General features: G+C 36.6%; 1 protein-coding gene across 3 annotated transcripts in view; it reads left to right on the top strand.

Moving 5' to 3' along the window:
- The window catches only part of LOC114654659 (protein mono-ADP-ribosyltransferase TIPARP-like), a 43619-nt gene that overhangs the window by 15095 nt on the left and 6798 nt on the right, over positions 1 to 21726 (top strand). For all 3 annotated transcript variants that reach the window (XM_051929487.1, XM_051929485.1, XM_028805337.2), the window contains 2 exons: positions 551 to 1213; positions 20078 to 20246. In XM_051929487.1, the coding sequence (XP_051785447.1) occupies positions 558 to 1213; positions 20078 to 20246 (825 nt within the window). In that variant the 5' untranslated portion in view covers positions 551 to 557. The remainder of the gene's footprint in view (positions 1 to 550; positions 1214 to 20077; positions 20247 to 21726) is intronic.

The raw sequence follows: 21726 nt of genomic DNA, 5'->3' as shown, positions 1-21726 counted from the left end.
GAGTGTGTTAAAATAGTTAAAAAGTGCAAGGAGAATCCATTCAAGTAAAGTCGAAAGGTCCAGGTTTTCTAATTGCTAGCTGTTTACTCATCTGTCCTTATTGCTGGCAGGTTAATCGGTGTTAGCTCCCCAAATTCATATTTTGAGTTATTTTTTTCAGTCCATTTTCATATTTTATATAGTAATTAAAGGACAGTTCAGTATTGTGAGTTCTGAACATTAAAATGGATTATGTTTATATTAGTACACCCTGCTTTGCTTTGCATGGTATAGTCTGCATGGTATTCAAAATATTTTCAGCCTTTCAAACATGATATGAAACAATGACAAATGACAGTACCCCATTTCAAGAGTTTTTAATGATTTTTTTTCATGCTGATTTACTTTTGTTTTTAGCATGTTTAATTTTTCTAGACTGTTAATAACCAGTTTATAATCTATTCCTTAGGTAAAGTGTGGCTAATATTGTTACATCTGTTTACATAACTCTTAAGTGACCATAATAACCTTTTCTAACTTAACATCTAAATACTTTTTTTTTCACATTCAGGAAAACTATGCTTCATTCAGCAGATCCAGTGACTGCTTCCTACAAATCCTACCTAATAACAGATCCAATAGTAAACTCATGTGACATTCCACTGAAGAAAAGGAAATGCGATTTTCAGGCTAATGGAAGTACAGCTGGACATTTTGGAGTGACTCTCATTAATGCTACACATATGGTTTTGCAGTTGCCACCTAATTCAAATACAAATTTTCCTATTTGGGATTCAGTGCAGAACTCCCAGGTTGAAGTTCTTTGGAAAGTGACTCCTTATAAAATTGATATTTGCATAGTTCCTTTAAGTACAGTCATGATCCTTCCTAAATCCGACTCTCATACAGTCCCGGAGCCACAGAATAACAATTTCCCTCCATCTACACCTGATTTGGCCTCAATATTTTATGAGCCTGTTCCAAAAGATTTATGGATTAATCAAGCCACCTTTCTTACAAAGCAAATGGACAACATTAAAATTTGTGACAAGTTTCTTTTAGGATGCTGCACCCTTAATTTTGACTGTATTCAACATCACACTCCCTACCCTTTCCACTGGCAGCTTCGACGGAATGACACATACCAGTGGGTCAGTGTGTCTTATGCTGCACAAATGCACTTGGAGAAGCTCTACTGCAATGCTGACAAAGACATAGTCACTTTACAGGATTCGTACGTATTCACACTTCTTTTAAACATTACAAAAGATTTAAAAGATGATGGGTTGTTCTAAGTGTGTTAACGTAAGCTTCTTATAGGGGCTCTTGCTTAGTACAGAAAAAGCAAAGTATATCAGTTGACAGATACAAATTGCTGTAGTATGTGATGCCATGGTGTGCTTCAAGTACTGTATATACTGCAAATAATACAAGCAGTCTGGAATACTGATGGAGAGAGAGATCATAGCATTCTATACAGAATGCTCATATGCTATCTATTGTAAATTATTTCAGATTACCAACAAAATGTTTCTGTATAAAAAATTTAAGATAATAATTATAACATGCACTCCTTTCACAAGTACATGTTAGGTGAAATGGTGTCTATAAATTGGCCTCTAACTGAATGTATGAAATGGGAAGGATTTCTAAATTATTTTGAAAATGTTCCTGGCTTTCATCAAAGACAAGATATAAAGTGTTAATTTGAAGGGCATTTTTGAGAACTCCCAATTATCAGGTAAAATCTTTTATTTTGAAATGTCTTGAAATAAAAGCGGCCCTTAACAGCCAAATGTTGGTAGCTGTCATCAGGCTTTCAACTCTTAACTCAGGGTTTTCCCTGTATAATGGCGGATTGAGTTGTCTGTACTCTCATGCTGCTTCTTATAGTTTACTAAAATGCTTTTATTGGTGTGTCAAAAGCAGTTTCACAGAAAGCCCTTTCCTATTTCCTCTTGTAAATTAGTTAAAAAAATTTCCTTTGTATCTAGCCTCCTTAATGTTACTACAAAGCAAGCCATAGAATCACATTCTATAGAAAGCTAGAATTAAGATGGTTAAATGTAAATGTTTGAACAAGACTTGCAAACTGGTACTGTTTCATAAAATGCCTTATTATAATCAGAATAAATATTTTATATACTGCAAATCATATGTCAATATATAAAAGAACTAGTTCAGTGTGACTGTTTACAATAAAGCACAAGATTACAGCATATAGAAAACGTAACATTTTTAAAATTTTTAATTTAGAAATAACATTCCCTTTTGTATAAATTTGACAGTTTTTGGATGTTTTATAATGAATGTAGAAAATATTCAACATTTTAGTGAAGGTTATGCAATATGTACCAGTAAATACAAGTATTCTGTATAGAAGGAGCTTTTAAAGTCTACATGTAAACACACAAGCATTTAAAATAGTGTAATTCTGTGCCATAGTAATTGAAAATATATTGAAAGCTTGATCCAGAGCTTGAGGAATGATGCCCTGGGAGCAATTGAAATATATGTTTAGAACATAAGCTGAAAGATAAGAGTGGCATTTAGTACAGTTCTTTTAAAATTAAAAGTATTTTATATATTGTGATACAAACATACACCAGCTTTTTGTTGATAGCTCTTTGTATACACTCCAATCATCTGATCATTTGAACTAAGTCTGAATGCTGAAAGACTTGGTGACATTGGAGGAGCTAGGTTTTTATCATTTTATACAAACATGCAGCCTGCTTTTGATGTGCATTACAGATTGTCTTATTCAGTAAATAGTTTTAACAATTGTCTTACAAACCCAGCAAACAAACTGACATTTGGCCAGTATAGACCCAGTGTACACAAACATATTGGCCCTACGTGGGCAGACAACATTGGCCCAATTGGGATTTTCACGTTGGGCAACATTGACCCCAAATCACTGGACCAGTGTGGGAAATTAGACAGGGAGCGCAAATTTGGTCATTAACATGAAAAACTCGATACTTTACTAGTCCATCCATCCATTTTCTATACCTGCTTATTAAGAATAGGGATGCCTGGCACCTGGAGCCTAGCAATATGCAACAGGCACAAACAGAAACAACCCCTGGACAGGACACCAACACGCCACAGGGTGAACACTCACTCACACCTCACAGAACCAATTTAGCACCACCAGTCCACCTACCCTGCATGATTTTAGACTGTTTGAGGAACCCAGAGCAACCATAGGAAACCAACATGGACATGGGAGGGAAACATACAAACTCCACGCAAGGAGGACCCAGGATGTGAACCCTGCTATCCTTACTGTGAGGCAACAGCGCAACCAGTGCACCATCCCTTACTGGTCCTTTCCTTGAGACTTTTTTTATTTATAGTATTGCTCTTTTTTCAATTAAACTGTGTAATTTAGAATTTATTAATTAATAAGGAAAGGAATAAAAAACATGATACTAATGTGGCTATATACTATTTATTCTTACAAAACAGAAAATGTCTTTGCATTTATTAGCACTAGTCCAACTCTTTTTGGTTTTTTTTTTTGGTTTTTTGGTCTTACAACCCTAAACACAACAAAATACTAATAATTTATTAAAAGTTTTGCAATTTTAGGCAATTTAAAAACAGTACTTTTTGAAGTTGTTCAAATTGTTATTTATACTTCTAAAAATCAAAATTTAAAACCCACCAGAAATACTAATTCACTGTATCACTTACTCTGCACCAACATTAAAAAAGCGGGAAACTATGGGGTACTGATTACATTACCAAATCATCACTGAGACAGTAAGGGACTTAATAAACTTATGCAGCCATTGATTAACCTATTTTGTGCATCTAGGGGAACTTTGCTAAGGTGCTCCTTGTAGCAGCCCCCGCATTGGGACAGTTTGGTATTTAATTGGGTTTCCTAAGCCCACACTGCTCATGGTCTGCCCACAGGGCAGCCACTATGTACAATTTTTCTGAGATACTTCAGACATTAATTAATCAAATATTCCATGATCGCAAATGTAAAGGTCTATTAGGAGACTGTTCTAGGTAAAATTATAGAAACATTTGGATATCAACCTTAACACTTTAGTAACAGTCACAACTCTGTCTAGTACAGGAACTTTTACATGCTAAAAGGTAACTGTCATAGTTGAACAGTATAATCTGATAGGCCCAAAAGTTATTAACCAACATGTAACTTTTTGGAGGCCTGAACCCCTTTTTGCTATGGTCTTAAGTCCAAATCACAGCACAGTTACATTTGATTAGTCATTTCTACTCAAGAGGGTCACACCAGTTCCTGAAAGCATAGGTTCAAATAAATTTTTGACCAAGACATTTAGTAGCGGATCATTTTAAACAATAAATGAATGAAAACGATTAACATTTTGTGTGTTCTCTTTATCCATTTTTTGTGTCTTAGATGAGGATCTGGTGACATTTTAAGACCTATTCGTACAAAGATTTAAAACATTCTAGGGTTTTAAAGCACTGTATAATGATACTTTCTGTAATGGAGGGATACCAGCGGGCTTGTGAGAGTTTGCAGGTCATGCTGGTGTATTATGTGGTGAACAATTTTCACTGTCAAGAGTGGAATGCCATCTAGATATACCGACATTTTTGATAGTAAAGTTAAAAGAAATTTTTTTAATTTTAATATAAGTGATTCTCCTAACAGCACTTAATTGTAACAAGTGGTTTTTAGAGTGCAATGCTTTCTTATGTTACTTATTCCTATATTGATTCTGATGAGTCTTGTTATGGAAGTTACTTTGTAATATTACCTGTATAACTAATTGACTGATGGAATTTATTCAAAATAATAGCTAAAATCTTTGGCCAGCAGCCATGTAGAATAAATGTGACATATTTATAATATCTGTATTAACGCAAATAACACATACTGTATAAAAATGATATAGAATGAAAATGAATATTCCCAACACTTTTTTTTACAATAATTATCTCTACATTACCGAAAGCTACGGATTTTGTATTCAAGTATTATACATATGAACACTGCTTTGTAAGACTTACCTAGCAAAGGTGATGAGAAAACTAAATAATTAGGAAAATGTTTGTGTGATTTAAGTTGTTTTTTTCCTGTTCTTAAACTAAATCTGCAGTCATCTGCACACTCTGCCCACAATAAATATTTTAGTCCTAGCCTGTCATGAGGTACCTTATGACAAGCTTTTTGAAACTAAAAATATCTTGTGAACTTCCATGATTAAATGGTTTTGTTGCTTCCTTATAATCTGCTGGTGCATTATTAAAGTATGTTCTCCCTCATGTGTGCTCCTGTTAACTGCTCTTTAACACAAACACATTGGTATGTGTTTTTATATATTTAATAGTTGATTCCATTAATTGATCTTTGCTACACGTTTAATGAACTGGCCTATATTGTTTCTGGGACTTTCCGTGAAAAAAGTTAACTTCCTCAGGTTACAGATGCCTGCCTTGTTAGTTAAAATGCCACAGTCCATCTTTTAACTGGAAAAGTGATCGATTTAATGGAGAAAGATTAATTTCAGTTATTGTCTTTGAAGATACAAAAATGCCATACAGTACATGACATAGATGTTCCATTAGCAGTTTACCTCAGCAATATACAGATTTTCAGGTATATTTAGCAAAATATACTAAAAAAATTAAAACTGGCATATTTGTTACGTTCTTGCCTGGGGTTCATCTACTGTATCTGGTCCATGTTTTGTGCCTGACTGTTGTTGTGATTCATTAACACCAAAACGGCCAAAATTGGTGAGCTAGGACGTGCTTGTGCTTGTTTATTTAGATAACCAACAGCTAGTTTTTCTTTAGCAAGGATTGTTTTAAATAAGTTTAAATATTGCTCAGATTTCTTGTTTTTGTGGGTTTTAGCTTCTGTTTTTGGATTTCATCTTTGGTTTTTTGAGACTGTCTGCGTTTATATTGGGTTGCCTTTTTTCTGCCTTGGCTGTTTTTTTATTATTTAATAGATTATTTTTCTTTGCCCTTTATACCAGATGCTTTCAGTTATCCTCTCCCCTATTGGAAATTTTTGGTATAATTTAAACTTTGAAAGATTGGGCCCTATTTTGAAACTAGGCAGGCAAGGAGAGCCATTTCTTTTTGGCACTAGGCTGACTAGAGTGAGGCCTGCTTTTGAAACCAAGACTTAGTGGAGCTCTGATCTGGCTTTTGTTAATTTTGAGGCCAGCACACCCTTTTTACTATTTGTGTTTTGGTGGAACACAACACTCACTAAATATTAAAGTATAATATAGTAGAGAATTACGTTCAGGGGGCGGCACGGTGGCGCAGCGGTAGTGCTGCTGCCTCGCAGTAAGGAGACCCGGGTTCGCTTCCCGGGTCCTCCCTGCGTGGAGTTTGCATGTTCTCCCCGTGTCTGCGTGGGTTTCCTCCCACAGTCCAAAGACATGCAGGTTAGGTGCATTGGTGATTCTAAATTGGCCCTAGTGTGTGCTTGGTGTGTGTGTGTGTCCTGCGGTGGGTTGGCGCCCTCCCCGGGATTGGATCCCTGCCTTGCGCCCTGTGTTGGCCGGGATTGGCTCCAGCAGACCCCCGCGACCCTGTGTTCGGATTCAGCGGGTTGGAAAATGGATGGATGATTACGTTCAGGAGATTTTGATAAATTGCTTACAACATCTAATTGTAAATGTGGAAAAAAAGATGATTCTTTCATTCCTTTTTGATCATAAAGATTGTACAAAATCACAACTGAGAACAGCTGTACACATACTCAAATTTCATCCTTATGAAGCCAAATCATTAACTACCATTTTCACCAAGCTCAGTGTTCACATGGCCTTTAACTTTATTAGAATTAGGAAAGGGGAGGAGTATAAACCTGCATTTAATATATCATCTGGTCATTATGAGATCTAGTTCTGTCATTTGGATTGGCAAATGGCCCAGCCGTCTTTCAGTTCTTTTAATATTTTTAATGATATTCTTTGAATTTACAGTATGTTTACATTTACATGGATGGTATATTATTATTATTATTATTATTATAATTAAGTTTTTCTTTTGGTTTAGACTCCCATGTAATACATGTTTGAGAAGCGTTACAAATTTGAAAAGAAATTAAGACTTATTTTTTTCATGCTTGAATTTTGTGACTTCCATCTTGTTTTTTTTAGGATATGAAATGTCAAATTTAATGTTAAATATGAACTCCACTAAAGTAATAGAAATTATTAATTAACCGCTTTGCATGTCTTAAAAAAAATAAAAAAATTCAGTATTTTATAGTTTTCAAAAAACATTACAGATATTTTATTAATAATTTAGTTGTTTCACCAAGTACTGTACTACTTTAGCAAAGAAGACAAAATAAATTTGTTTGGACTAGTTTTGATTCCCATATCCTACCATTCACTTATTCTTTCTTTCTACATTGTCCAATAATCTTTCTAAAATTTGAAGCCAAAATTGATGCATCCAGTGTGGGGGTAAGTATAATTTTATCTTGAAGCTTTTTAAAATTGGAAAATTATACCCTTGCATCTTTTACGCCATAAAACTAAATTTAGGGCGGCATGGTGGTGCAGTGGATACCACTGCTGCCTCGCAGTTAGGAGACCTGGGTTTGCTTCCCGGGTCCTCGCTGTGTGGAGTTTGCATGTTCTCCCCGTGTCTGCGTGGGTTTCCTCCGGGCGCTCCGGTTTCCTCCAACAGTCCAAAGACATGCAGGTTAGGTGGATTGGAGATTCTCAGTTGTCCCAAGTGTGTGCTTGGTGTGTGTGTGTGCGCGCCCTGCGGTGGGCTAGCGCCCTGCCCGGGGTTTGTTTCCTGTCTTGCGCCCTGTGTTGGCTAGGATTGGCTCCAGCAGACCCCCGTGACCCTGTAATTGGGATATAGAGGGTTGGATAATGGATGGATGGATGGATGGAAACTAAATTTAGCAGGGCAAAATATTTGTCCATTAGTTAAGCTTTTTTTTAAATTGTAAAAACTTTAAATGTTAGAGATAATTTAGTATGTTCAAATTGTGATTTGTTATAGACCTATTCAATGAAACAGCATAGAAAATACCAGAACATTCAAAAAGCTTGCCCTTTCATACCCACCTAATTTCTCCAAAATAACATCAAGTGAATGTTTCGAATGTCCCTAAGGTCCTGCTCTCCATCACACTACATTGTTAGTTTATTCCATGCATCTATGGTTCTCTTTGTGAAGAAAAACATGTTAACATTTGTATGAAATTTACCCTTAACAAATTTCCAACTGTGTCTCCATTTTCTTGTTGAGCTCATATTAAAGAGAGCTGGAATCCACTGCACTAATTCCTTTTAATAGATTTAGCACATTCAATCATGTCGCCTCCTAATCTCCGTTTGCTTTAACTGATAAGATTCCACTTCTTTATTTTTTTACTCATAACTCCTACCTGTCATTACTGGAATCAGCCTAGTTGCTCTTGTCTAGAGATCTGCTATGTCTTTTTTTGTGGCCTGGAGACCAAAACTACATGCATTTGTCTAGGCGAGGACTCACCAGTGTGTTAGAAAGCTTAAGCATACCCTCCTTTGACTTGTTCTCTACAAACTGTGTTATATAACCTAACATTCTGCTAACATTTTTAATTGTTTTTGAACACTGTCTAGATGTTGATCGTATATAATAGGACAATGTTTGTTATTTTCCATTTCTCTGGCATTCTCCCAGTGTGCGGTGACTTGTGAAAAATATATGTCAAGGGTTTATTTATGCACTCACTAATCTCCTTGATCATGTTTTCTGGTCCAGGGGGTTTGTTGGATTTCAAACTATTTAATCTAAACAGCACCTTCCCTTGTACAATTTCCAAATCACTAAGTACCTCCTTAGTAGTAGTGCCTCCTTACTACTGGAAAGTTATCCACATTTTCACATTTGAAAAAACTCAGAAAAGTGCCAGTTTAGAGTATTAGCTGTTATACTGTTTGTATATTAAAAACCACCCTTCGTGTTTCTGATATACTTCACCTCCTCCTTGACTGTTCCCTTACATCTAAAATACTAAAGGAGTCTATTTGGATCATCTTTCTCATTTTCTGTAATATTCCTCTATAACTGCCTTTTCACTTCCATAACCTCCTTTTTAACAGTTACTCCCATGCGTTCATAAGCCCTATGGTTAGCATTGCAGATAAAAGCTTAAGTAGTACTAGGGTTCTCTTGTTTACTACCAATGCTGCAGGAAAATAAAGAAGATAAGTTAGAATAACACTAGTGTTGCCTCTAGTAGCTATCTTGGAGATGGTCGTCCCAAATCAAGATGTACCATTTTGGGTTGTCAGAGCTCGAATGAAATGAAATGCAGAGGGGCAGGTCGGATGGAGGAGTGTGGGTGGAGTTGGTGATCATCTTCTAGGTGTTTAAATCCCTAGCTACAGGTGAAAAGAATAGGCATGTGAATCCTTTATTTGTATCAGTGTCCATAAAGACTGCAGTATGATCACACATATGACACAGGGAAAAAGAGCATACCTGGGTTAGTTTGCTTTCTTAGTAATTTAAAGTTACAGAATGGGAACACAAGCCAAAATGATTTTCATATTTTAAATGTAGTAAAAACAGGTTTTACTAACCTGAAAGGACAAGTTATGCAAGCTTAGTGATTTCAGCCTTTTTTCCAAGGTGACATTCCTTAGACATTAATTATCATTCCAGAGTCCATGCAGTAAGGTCTTCTCCTTTAAAGCCATGTTTTTACTGTCATTGCACTGTGGTATTTTGTAAAGTCATGTAAAAGATTTGATTGAAATTGTTTTTCTCAGGTATATACTACTGTATTAACAATTGTGGACAGATTTACTAAGGTTACTCATTTCATTCCCGTAAACAAACTCCTGTTCTTGTAAAACTTTGTAAAACTGAGACACACACTGAACTGTGGTCTGTAATCAGAAACTATAAAGGCAGGGAAACCATGTAACCTGAAAATCAAAGAGAGAACATTTTTTGCAAAAATCTTTTCTGGTATTAAATTTAATTACATTTAATGTCTGGCTATCATCCTTAGGCCAGTGTCCAAACTAAGAGATTTAACCAAGACCTGGAAAAAGACCTGAAATGTAATGTAAATTATTTTTGTCAGACTGGAAGGAAATACTTTCTTTATTGGAATATTCTCTGAATATTTGTAAATCTGACACCACCGGTTACACCCTTTTTGAGATTAACTTTGGCTGTAAGCCACCAATTTCCTTTCGTTCTGCAGTCTAGTTCTGTTTCAAGTGCTGGAGTTTTCTCAATAAGTTTAAAATTATCTGTATTTCCCCAAAATGATTAGATGATGGGGCGGCACGGTGGCGCAGTGGGTAGCGCTGCTGCCTTGCAGTTGGGAGACCTGGGGACCCGGGTTCGCTTCCCGGGCCCTCCCTGCGTGGAGTTTGCATGTTCTCCCCGTGTCTGCGTGGGTTTTCTCCGGGTGCTCTGGTTTCCTCCCACAGTCCAAAGACATGCTGGTTAGGTGGATTGGCGATTCTAAATTGGCCCTAGTGTGTGCTTGGTGTGTTTGTGTGTGTCCTGCGGTGGGTTGGCATCCTGCCCGGGATTGTTTCCTGCCTTGTGCCCTGTGTTGGCTGGGATTGGCTCCAGCAGACCCCCGTGACCCCATGTTCGGATTCAGCGGGTTGGAAAATGGATGGATGGATGGATGGATGATTAGATGATTGATGCTGTAGAGGTCAACCAAAAAAAAAAGGTTTGGGTCTGCACAAGAGATCTCTAGTTGAGAATGTGGAGAGCAGCTTGAAAGTTGTTTTTTTTTTTTATCTTTTAAAATTATCAAACAGATTGGGCCTATTTTTTTAATAAATTATTGCTGCTTGGTCTACCTTTAAATTCATTTTATTCTAGCATTTACATTTCCTGAAAGTCTGCCCCTCCTTAGGTAACTGTTGATGTTGAGTTTGAAATACAAAAAATAGTGGACTTTTATACGGTTGCCTCACAGATCTGTTGGTTCATTGGTGTGGTTATGATCCAGAAGAACAACCTTGGTTACCTGCCAAGAGTATTCATATTGTTTTATTCAAATAGTTTCATCAGAGTCATGTTTTTATACCTGATTCCCAGACCTTATACAAGAAAGTCTTGTCATAATTCTGCTCTAAATATAAATGTTTTGTTTTTTTATTTTCATATTTTATTTCCGTCTCTCTTTCCCTCTAAGTTTCATCTATCAGCTAAGCGGTTTTGTCAGACACCTCCAATATACTCAATCGTTTGTCATGCTGGTAGCCATACTCAAGTTCAGTTGATAATATTTGAAGTTTTCTTTCACATTGTCCACCCATGTCTTTCTTTGCTGTCTTCTACTATTGTATCCTTCCATGTGCCTTACCTAGTAGTCATTTGCCATCCATTCTTGTTACATCTGTATACCATACAGGTTATCCCTATCTAATGTTAATGGTGTTTTCTATTACAGTAGTTTCCTGATCACTTTGTTTTTTGTATTGTCCTGTAGTGATTTCTTTCAGCCAGCACATTTCTGCCACAAGTATTTTCTTCCTATCTGTATTCTGTAGTCACCAGCACTTTGATCAATACAATAATACTGGAATTATGAGTGTTTGATAGAGTTTAATTTTAGTTTTGTTAGATATTTTTCCTATGTATTTGTTGTCTGTCTAAACCTCATACTTCGGGATGCATCATACATTCATGCATTCATATAGTATAACTTGTGTGAGAAAGGCGCTATATTGCGTCCGACCTGGCACAGACTGACACAGAGGCACATGTAAAGACAAAACAAGACTTTTATTTTTTCTTCAGCTGGAGGGCACGTCTTCCCTGTGAACCCTCCAGCCACAACAAAGTCCCAAAGCACTTTACTCAACAACACAATCCTTCCTCTGGCACCACCACTCCTCCCAGGCAACCTCATCCTCTTCCTCCCAATTCTGGCCCAGAGTGGTGGTTGCCGGCCCTTTTATAGCCCACCCGGAAGTGCTCCAGGTGCTGCTTCTGATTGCACTTCCAGGCGGGGCTGTAGAGTTGTCTAGGCCGGCTCAGGGACCCATGCAGCACCCCCTGGCGGCCACCCCAGATCCCAACAGGGCTGTGGATAACTCCATCTCCCATGGAGCCCTGCGGGAAACTGAGGCACCTTCCTCAGCCAGAGCCTGCCACCAAGCGTCCCGCGGGGGGTGGGTTTAGTTATTGAGCAGTCCATGATTGCTCCCCCGGAACATGTGTAGAAAGGCCATGGGACCCGGCCGACCGCCACACTTGTTATGAACATTTGTTAGTTTGAGAACACATTTTTCTGGGAATTTGTTAATTTTTTTTTTTTTACTTTTGATATTGAATCTTATTTATTTTGACTTTTGAGTTTATCTGTTTTCTGTTAATTTGTTTGTTGACTTGACATTTCTGTATTTTGACCCAAGCATTACCCTGAGATTCTTACCTGTTTTACTCTTTTCTTTCTTGGCCTCACTCAGATTATATTAAATTCTATTAAGAAGTTCAAAAGATTCAAAACACACCGTATTAATCAAGGAACCATTGTCTCAAAATTACAATCATCAAAAGGAGATAGGAGATGAAAGATAATGCCGGAACAGTATTACATTGTGTAATGCTGAGAATAAAAATAACAGCTAATAGATGTGATGTTAAAGTGAAATAGACCTTTTGATCATACACAAGTAACATTATACATAGTTATTGTCTGTTTTTTTTTTTCACCTGTATTATTATCATTCTTTAATATTATTTATTGTATCAGTATGCTGCTGCTGAAGAATGTGAATTTCCCATTGGGATTAATAAAGTATCTATCTATCTATCTATCTATCTATCTATCTATCTATCTATCTATCTATCTATCTATCTATCTATCTATCTATCTATCTATCTATCTATCTATCTATCTATCTATCTATCTATCTATCTATCTATCTATCTATCTATCTATCTATCTATCTATCTATCTATCTATCTATCTATCTATCTATCTATCTATCTATCTATCTATCTATCGCCAAAAGGAGAGTAGTGCAGTTCAGGGCATATGTGAGGACAGATATCATTACTTTGTTCGGCAGTGGCCTGTACATGGGGTGAAAAGGTTTCTGCTGTTGTACGGTATATCACCCTGTTGTATAATTTTTAATTGGGCCGAACATTTGGCTTGTACAACAAAGCTAAAAAAGTGAAAGGACCGCAAGATACACAGTAGTCTGCCATTATATAGATGTGTTCAACTCAAATGCCCTGACATTTGATAAGCATTAGACAACAATAATACTTACTTTACAGTGCTAGTGGGTTGCTGTTGAGAAAGCATTCCCCTTCAGCAAGCATATTTCTTTTATCAGTATACCACATATGAAGAAATCATATCAGCTAAATTTGGAATAGCGTAGCCAAGTTGGTCAAGATTTTGCTTATGTAAACTAGGTGGCTTTGCCCCCTGCTTGCTTCATTCGCCAGCCCCCAGTCCAGCACTATACACAAGTGACTTTGTGGTTCTGCTGCTTGTGTATGGGGATACGGATGTACAATTTAAACAGATTGTTATTTTGGGAATTGTTACATATGCATAATAGACTTACTGTAACTATTTTACATTAAAGTGAATAATTAACCATATTAAAAAAAGTAAAACATAATAATTTGAAAGTAAATTGTTTCATGTTGTGTTCCAGTTTTTCGTTGCGTTATACAATTTTGTTCTGTTTGACTTTGAAATTAACACTCAAATATTTTTTAAACGTACACTTTTACTGTAAAACTTAAGTAAAAACAATTTTTTGAATTAAATTTTCATCAATATCGCATTGAATTTTGATTCTGTGTTTGGACTTGCATTGTGACAACGCAACGTATAACTGGCGTGAGAGAATTTTGTTTCTTTCTCTCTAATAAATAAACTAACGTTTGTCTATGTGATTTGTTAATTGTTTTTGCAAAATAATGGGAAACGGTTAACGTTTTAATACGAATGGCATATCAAGATCTCCTTTGTTGTCTAATGTTATCCAGTCAAGATGTACTATATTACCTTTCTTGGATACATCCTTCTTTCAACAGTACTTCAGGCAGTGGAAGACTGGATGGTTGTACTTATTCTTCGGAATATTGTAAGTTGATGTTTTCATCTTCCGCACGATCACCACCAACTGTTTCAGCATAGTCTATTGATACGCATTTAACTAATTTGCCGTGTAACCGAGCGACAATTTTCTCATTGATTCGTTTGACTTCATCGTTTCCCGGTGCTAGGATTGCCTGTGTACTCATTTCTTCTGTTGATATCCCTTTGGGATGAAATTCATCAATAAGATTTGGACATAATAAGTCTTCTTTAATTGGGAACTTAAAGTGAGTAGGAAAACGTAAAAATTTATAAGAGCTGAGAGAGCAGAATATGTGTCTATCGAAAGCATTCACACGAAGCAGATGTGAGTGGACTGTGTGCATGTTTGAATATGGTTGAGAGGAGGGCGTGACTTGAAACAATTTCATGTCAAAAGACTTGTCTTGTGGGATTTGGAAAAAATCTCTTCAAAAAAGTCTTGTCTTGTCGCAGGATTTTTTTTATATAATAGAGAGATAAGTGGCAGAAGAAAAAAATAAATGTACCTTTAAAAAATGACAATATTAAAAGTGGTTTCAAAATAGCTTACCTTGAAAGGTCTGTGAATACATACTGTAAAAGAAGAGCTTGTAGTAACGGTTACTGTATTGGTTTGATCCTTTGGAAGACAGTACACTAGACCTATCATTTTAATTGATATACTGAGAAAACAAATATTTTATAAGTAATATCAATTTAAATGATTTCACTCATTGAAAAATATGTTATGAATAAGTGTGACTGAAACACATATCGAACAAGTTTATATCTTTATTTTTTTGTGGGTAATGCTTGGTGGAGATGCTGTAAAAATTGTATGTGTACTATGCATGTGTGATGAATGAAAACCAACGACTGAATTATTATCAGCTCTCGTTGTATCTTAACTGATAGCAAGATATTCAGTTGAACAAGGGCAAGTGCAGGGTCAGAAAAATAAATACGTGTTCTTTTCTTTCATCTTTGGATGAATTGCACTTTATTTGTTTAGTCTGTGCTTCGTGTAATACTACTTTTTGGAAGGATGCTTTGGCTCTGAATTTACAAGCACAGCATGTTGTATTAATTCACAAATATTGTTAATGACACCTTAATCAAATCATGTAATGAAATAATAATGTAATAGTTGAATATGAGTTATTTGATTTATGCGTCTCTTTATATAGAAAATATATTAAAGTCTATGGCTTTGTAGAAAAGTTGATTATAGCATGGAGTTTTATAATATGGCTTCAATGAATGTGCACCAGGAAGTGGTCATGCACAGCCAAGAATTAGTTGCTGCCCAAAAGAAGCTCTGACTGACCCATTTATGATCCATTAGTACAAGTTGTTCAATAGAAACATATTTGTTTTCCCTTTAGTAACAAACTGGAAAGTGTGCATCATATTATTTTTTCAACACCTGATTTAATTACCAAAAAAAATCAACATTGTGATATGACACAATGTGTTATAACACAAAAATAAAGCACACAAGGAGGGGACAAAGGTATAGAGTTAAAACTACCCACAAAAAAGACAACAAACAAAAGCTGACAATATACGAAAGCCCTACATATTCTGCTTGAGTTATCCAACTCAATATATCAAAGAACTCTCTCTTACTTCGTTTTTTTTTTTCTATTGCTCTGTCCACGCTGACCTTTTTTCTTCCTGACAGTGAACTTCTGGCCAGGCTCTAGACTTATCTAGAGTCATTTGGGCTGAGGCAGCTTTGAACCACATCCCATTATCCCTTATTGGGCAAGTCATGGAAGCATTTCCGAGGTTGATGCAAAATTTCCTTGTCTACAGGTATGCCAAGATAAAATTGCACATAGTGGTCTGTGGTCTCTCTACAATAGTCAGCCCTATGTATTTCTTAAAAAGCATAGTCTCTTCAAGCAGCTTCCATTCTGTCTGACCTAAATGGATGACATGATCTCATTTCTTTGTGGTAGTGCTGCATGTTAAATGTTCCATGGAAGTGAAGGATTTAAAATTAAAAACTGTGTTTCTTGGGCTCAGTGGGCGTGGAGGCATGCTGCTGCAAAGCTTTGCGGCCGCAGGGTGTTCAATAGGGAAGCTGGCTGATGGTTTGTTTGTTCACATGAAGGTGCAATTGGCTCAGCTGTTCCTCATTGACACTCTGTAAATCATTAAACAAAGCCCCTTTTACAAAGATGTAAAAGTAGAAAAGAAAGGAGGAAAGATTGAGAAAGAAAGTTATGAGGGAGTAAATTCAAGAAGGACTATTAGGAAAAGAGAGAGTGGATCGGGGTGTGAGACAATGCGGTGAATTGGAGGTAAGGCAGCCAGGTCGCATCCACAAGGGAGTGGGGGGAATGGTACAGCAGGGGTGGGTTGCTCCTCCTGAGCAGTAAGGTGGAGCTGGAGGGATCGAGTACTCCAGAGGTCCTGTAGCACCAAAGGCAGATGGCAGGATGATGACTAAGGTCGCTGGGACAACAGTAGTGGGGACCACACTTGATGTCATCTCAGCCTGATGGGTGAATGGGGGAAGCAGTGGAGAGAAAGAGAGAGAAGCAATGAGGCTCATAGGAGAGTTGAGTGAATTAACTTCATTTTATCTCTAGGATTTTAGACTTGATTTTAACCCTTATATGGATTCATTTATTTATAAATGGATTTTATTTCCCATGGAGTGCACTGAATTTATTGGAGTATTTATTTATTTAAGAAAAAAGACTGCATTGTACTTTGTTCGTGTGGACACAGCTGTTTAATTTAAGAATAAAAAAGCACAATGCACAGTTGCACCAACCTTGTTGTTCTGAGTTCTCATTGCACTTGTCCATTCCAGCCATGACTGTGTCAAGGCTGGGGAGACCCTGGGCATCACATCCTTCCATTCAATGTTTGTGTATCACTCTTTTAACAGTTTGTAATGGCTGGAATTTAGTTTAAAAAAGACAGCGTGGTCCTGGCTTTTTGGGTGGGAAACATGTATTGAAACTTGTTAGCCTGGAATTCCATTTGCCTCTTGCTAGGCCACCACGTCTCTTTTTCTACGTTTTTCTCTGTTGGTTCCTCAAAAAAAAAATACACCTATGGGACACTCTAACCATCAACAGGGCTTATTACTTCCTTTCAGTTCCATTTTCCTAATAGGGTTTTGCCCACTCTCTTCCTCCATCTGCGCCATGGTAGCCCTGCCTGTGTGTTCTGCTTCTCTGGTTCATCTTTCTGACCTGGCAGTGCTTTGTTAGCTTGCCAGCCTTGCACACTGAATATTGTGTCTGACATCATGGTACAGTACACTAATGGACTGTACTTACTGAGAGCCAACAGAGGTCCCTGTATGTTAACAAGTGAAAAATGTTAGGCTAACCATTTTGGAAAATTTCATATCTTGTATTTGATTTAATATTGATTTTCAATCTCTTATGATAGTGTATTTATTTTACTGCATAATTTTCAGTAAAACTGTTTGCATTTTTTTATATTTCATTCATTAAATCCATTCTAAAAGATGAGAAGTCTTAGTATCATATTCCTAACTTTGCCGAAAAGCTTTGAAGTTATCACATTGAACAGTAGAAGGTGAATTGTCAAAGGAGATTGCTAAGCAGCCCATTGATCATTACATGCTAGTGAGTTAGAGAAGGCAAAGGGATCCCCAGCTAGACAAAAATGGAAAATGCAAAGATTTAGTGAAAATTTGCTGGCAACCACTAAATGGTTGCCTGTGTTCACCTTCTGAATAGTGAGGTAACTAGAAGGAGCTATTCCCAGAAGGTTGTTGGCCCCTGTCATTTGGCTTTCTTAAGTCCTTTTGGTGAATGCTATTGGAAAATTGTCAAGCTAAAAAACAATGTTAACAGTGATTCTCCAGATTTGACTGAGATATGTTGGGAGGGCAAAAAGGAGGCAGTTCCAACAGTATTTAAAGCAGATGAATCATTTGAAAACTCATAATGGGAAGGTGGGACATCTCCCAGGCTGTTCTGTTCTCACCAAAAGTGGAAAAAGTGTATCTCAGCTTCTAGTAATATCTTGAAGTGGAACGAACACTTTATGAAGTTTCTTAACCAGATGTATACACCCTTGGAGGAACTAGTGGCAGAAGCATTGGTTGGAGTTGGGTCCATTCTATAGCTTAGGTAACTGCAGTGATTAATGTTGCATGAATTGCAGGTAGAATGCTTCTGGACTGGAGTGGTAGTACTTTTTAAAAGTGGTGAACAATAGGGAGTATCACAGTTACCGAGGAATCACAATCCTTAGTATTCTTAGAACGGTAGATAGACTACTTACACTGTCCTTACGCAGGTATTTCAGGGCAAATGGAAATTTGCCAATTCTGTTTACATGTTGATTCAGAAAAAGCTTATGATCGTGTACCTAGGTATTATCTTGTGGAAGGTATTTGAAGAGTATGAACTCCTAGGCCTCTGCAGTGTGCTGTTCATTGACTGTATTGTGGGTAAAAGACTTGAGTTTGCAAATCTTGATATTTAGCCAATTCTGTTGCGTTTGTGTGTTGCACTCCATCAAGGAGATGTCTTGTCTCCACAGGATACCAAGATTGGAAAGTATCCAGTTTAAGCTCCTAACAAATGTATCTCTGCTGTTTGCAAGTTATATTGTCATCTTTGCTTCATCAGCTAGTGATCTCTGGTGTACATTGGAACCGTTTTGTGCCTGAATGTAATGAGGTTGGGATTAGTGTAAGCACCTCCAAATCTGTTGTCCTGGTGGTCATCTCAAAAAACGTAGCTTGTTCTCCTCAGGAAAGGCATAAGAAGATACAACAATTGAAGGAATTCAAGTACCTCATGATCCTGCTCTTGAATAAGGAAATAGTTGATCATGAGATTACCAAGCAATCAATGCTGCTGTAGGATTTTTGTGAAAGTTATACTGGATCCAGGTTGTGGACTGGGCCTTAGTTTCCGGATGAAGCTTTCAGTGGACTTATCTGAACTTATCATTAGTTTCAAACCTGAACACACATTAAGATCTCAAAATGCTGGTCAACTAAAGATTTCAAAGATTAACAAAATAACAATGGGTGGTTGAGTTTTTAGTTATCGGGGCCCCAAAGTTCTGGAGTCCTCTGCCTGCTTATAAAAAAAATGACCATTAGGTCTCAGCTTTTAAGCCTGTACTGAAGACTCCCCAGTTTAGTTTGTCATACCTTTATTAGAGCTGCTGATCAGCTGTACGTTTTGAATATTTCCTTGTTAGTCAAAGGCATAAGATAATAAATATTTATTAACCATTACTAACCCTCCTAAATTCTGTTTCTGTTCTTGGTGTCCTTTTGTGGCACTTTTGTACACCACTCTGTTTGTAAACTATTTTCTTTGTGGTGTAAAGACATCTGTGATATTTGAAGCCATAAAACCTATGGATGGAAAGGTTCTATCGGTATATTAGATAGCCTAGCACAAACGTTACTGTACAATGCCCAGTAGTGGGTGGGCAGCCAGTTGGCCTAGGTCAACATAACTGTGACATTGTAAGTGCCTGCAGTAGACAAACTGCTTTATACAAGACTAAGTTAAACTGATTTGAAGATTTGAAGATAGAAAAAAGTTTGGGTATTTAATTAGAATTAAATTGGTGCTTGCAAAGTTTGCAAGGCCCAACTCACTGGACAAAGATTCTGGGACAGTCCTAATGTGTGCTGGAGGGGATATACGTCTCGGCTTGATGGGGAATTTCAGGGAACTATCCAGAAGCTGTTGTGGATAGGGTGGCCTGGTCAGCCCAGTTCTCATCAGGATAAATGGAATGAAGATGATGATGATGATGATGAACTGTGAAATTAAGACTGGTAGGTGAATGCAGTGAAAACAAAAGCGAATTTAGACATTTCTAGTAACCAAGAGTTTGTGTGCACTGAACACACTACCACTAATGTTTTATGTAAATATGTCTTCTAAAATATGTGGCAGTAAGCATGTCAGACTATGAATTCAAAAGTACTACAATAGTTAAAAGATAAAATTAAATAGTATAGTGATTATCATAATATGTATGTCTTGAAAATCTTCACCTTTTCTTTTTTAGTAATCACACCTGCACACTTGATTTGGTACAGAAGACCATTCTTGACTCCAACATATACAATAAAGCCAGAAGACTTTCTAACACATCAGATGCAAAAGTGAACCCTCATTTTCATACCACATGGAGGATTTACTGGTGGAATGATTATGGCTGGGAGAAATACAAAAATGTAGGTACAAAGAATGGAAAAAATAAGAGGGATTTTATTTATGGTGACAAAATCAGTGCCAACAAATAGCACAATCTTAGTATGCAGGGCCTATTCGTAACTATACTAATCAAATGTGTAAATGTAAATATATTTTAAAATTTTATATTAAAGACTATAAGTCTTTTACATTTTTCAAAATCATTTATAAAGTTGATTCAGCAGAATTTTTCCAGTTAGTAAATCATGTACAAAATTTAAGGAAACCTTTGGAAATTAAGGAGAAATACTATTAAGACAAAACCCTGGGAGCTCTTCTTCATACAGAAGATAATGAGAAGCTGGAACAAAATATGTAATCTTATAATTGAAGTAGTAACCTTAACAAATATTGATTGGGCCCTTATTTATCAAATTTCTCATGTTATAAGTGAATTGCAGTGTGTATAGTCCTTGTCAGGTTTATCAAATGTTCAGTTTATCAATAGTTAATATGCTGTATTTTTCTATATTGTGTTTAAAGAATTTTCATTTTAAACCTCACTGTAGCTAAAATTAGTATATGTACTGTATGCCATTGTGACTTGCAGTAGTTGTGTTAGATTTTGTATGTACACAACAGTTAAAACTAGTTATTATATTTTGAGCACAACCAGGATAAATAATATAATTTAATATTATTATTAAATATAATTAAATATTTGTAGTTTAAGACATAAATATTACTAAATATTAGTTTCTTCTTTGGAAAAGCTATTAGTACCAAATTTACCAAAAGAGTGCTCGGTATTGTTGTTGAGCTTTTAACCTTTCGCATTTGGCCATTTCAGATGCTGGACTACTTTTCAGTAAAAAAAGTGTAGTTTTTTTTTCTGCCAAGATCACTGATTAGCTACAATATGAAGTTTACTGATTAATGAATATCAAGACTGCTATAGGGATTTATTTTATTTACAGTCATATGAAAAAGTTTGGGAACCCCTCTTAATTCTTTGGATTTTTGTTTATCATTGGCTGAGCTTTCAAAGTAGCAACTTCCTTTTAATACATGACATGCCTTATGGAAACAGTAGTATTTCAGCAGTGACATAAAGTTTATTGGATTAACAGAAAATTTGCAATATGCATTATAACAAAATTAGACAGGTGCATAAATGTGGGCACCCCAACAGATATTACATCAATACTTAGTTGAGCCTCCTTTTGCGCAGCCTCTAAATGCCTCCTATAGCCTTTGATGAGTGTCTTGGATTCTGGATGGAGGTATTTTTGACCATTCTTCCATACAAAATCTCTCCAGTTCAGTTACATTTGATGGTTGCCGAACATGGACAGCCTGCTTCAAATCATACCATAGATTTTCAATGATATTCAAGTCAGGGGACTGTGATGGCCATTCCAGAACATTGTACTTCACCCTCTGCATGAATGCCTTTGTAGATTTCGAACTGTGTTTTGGGTCATTGTCTTGTTGGAATATCCAACCCCTGCGTAACTTCAA

The sequence above is a fragment of the Erpetoichthys calabaricus genome, chromosome 1, assembly GCF_900747795.2.
Source record: "Erpetoichthys calabaricus chromosome 1, fErpCal1.3, whole genome shotgun sequence".
In the NCBI taxonomy this organism is placed as follows: domain Eukaryota; kingdom Metazoa; phylum Chordata; class Cladistia; order Polypteriformes; family Polypteridae; genus Erpetoichthys; species Erpetoichthys calabaricus.
Note: the sequence above shows the minus strand (reverse complement) of the source record. Positions and strands in the feature narration are given on the sequence as shown.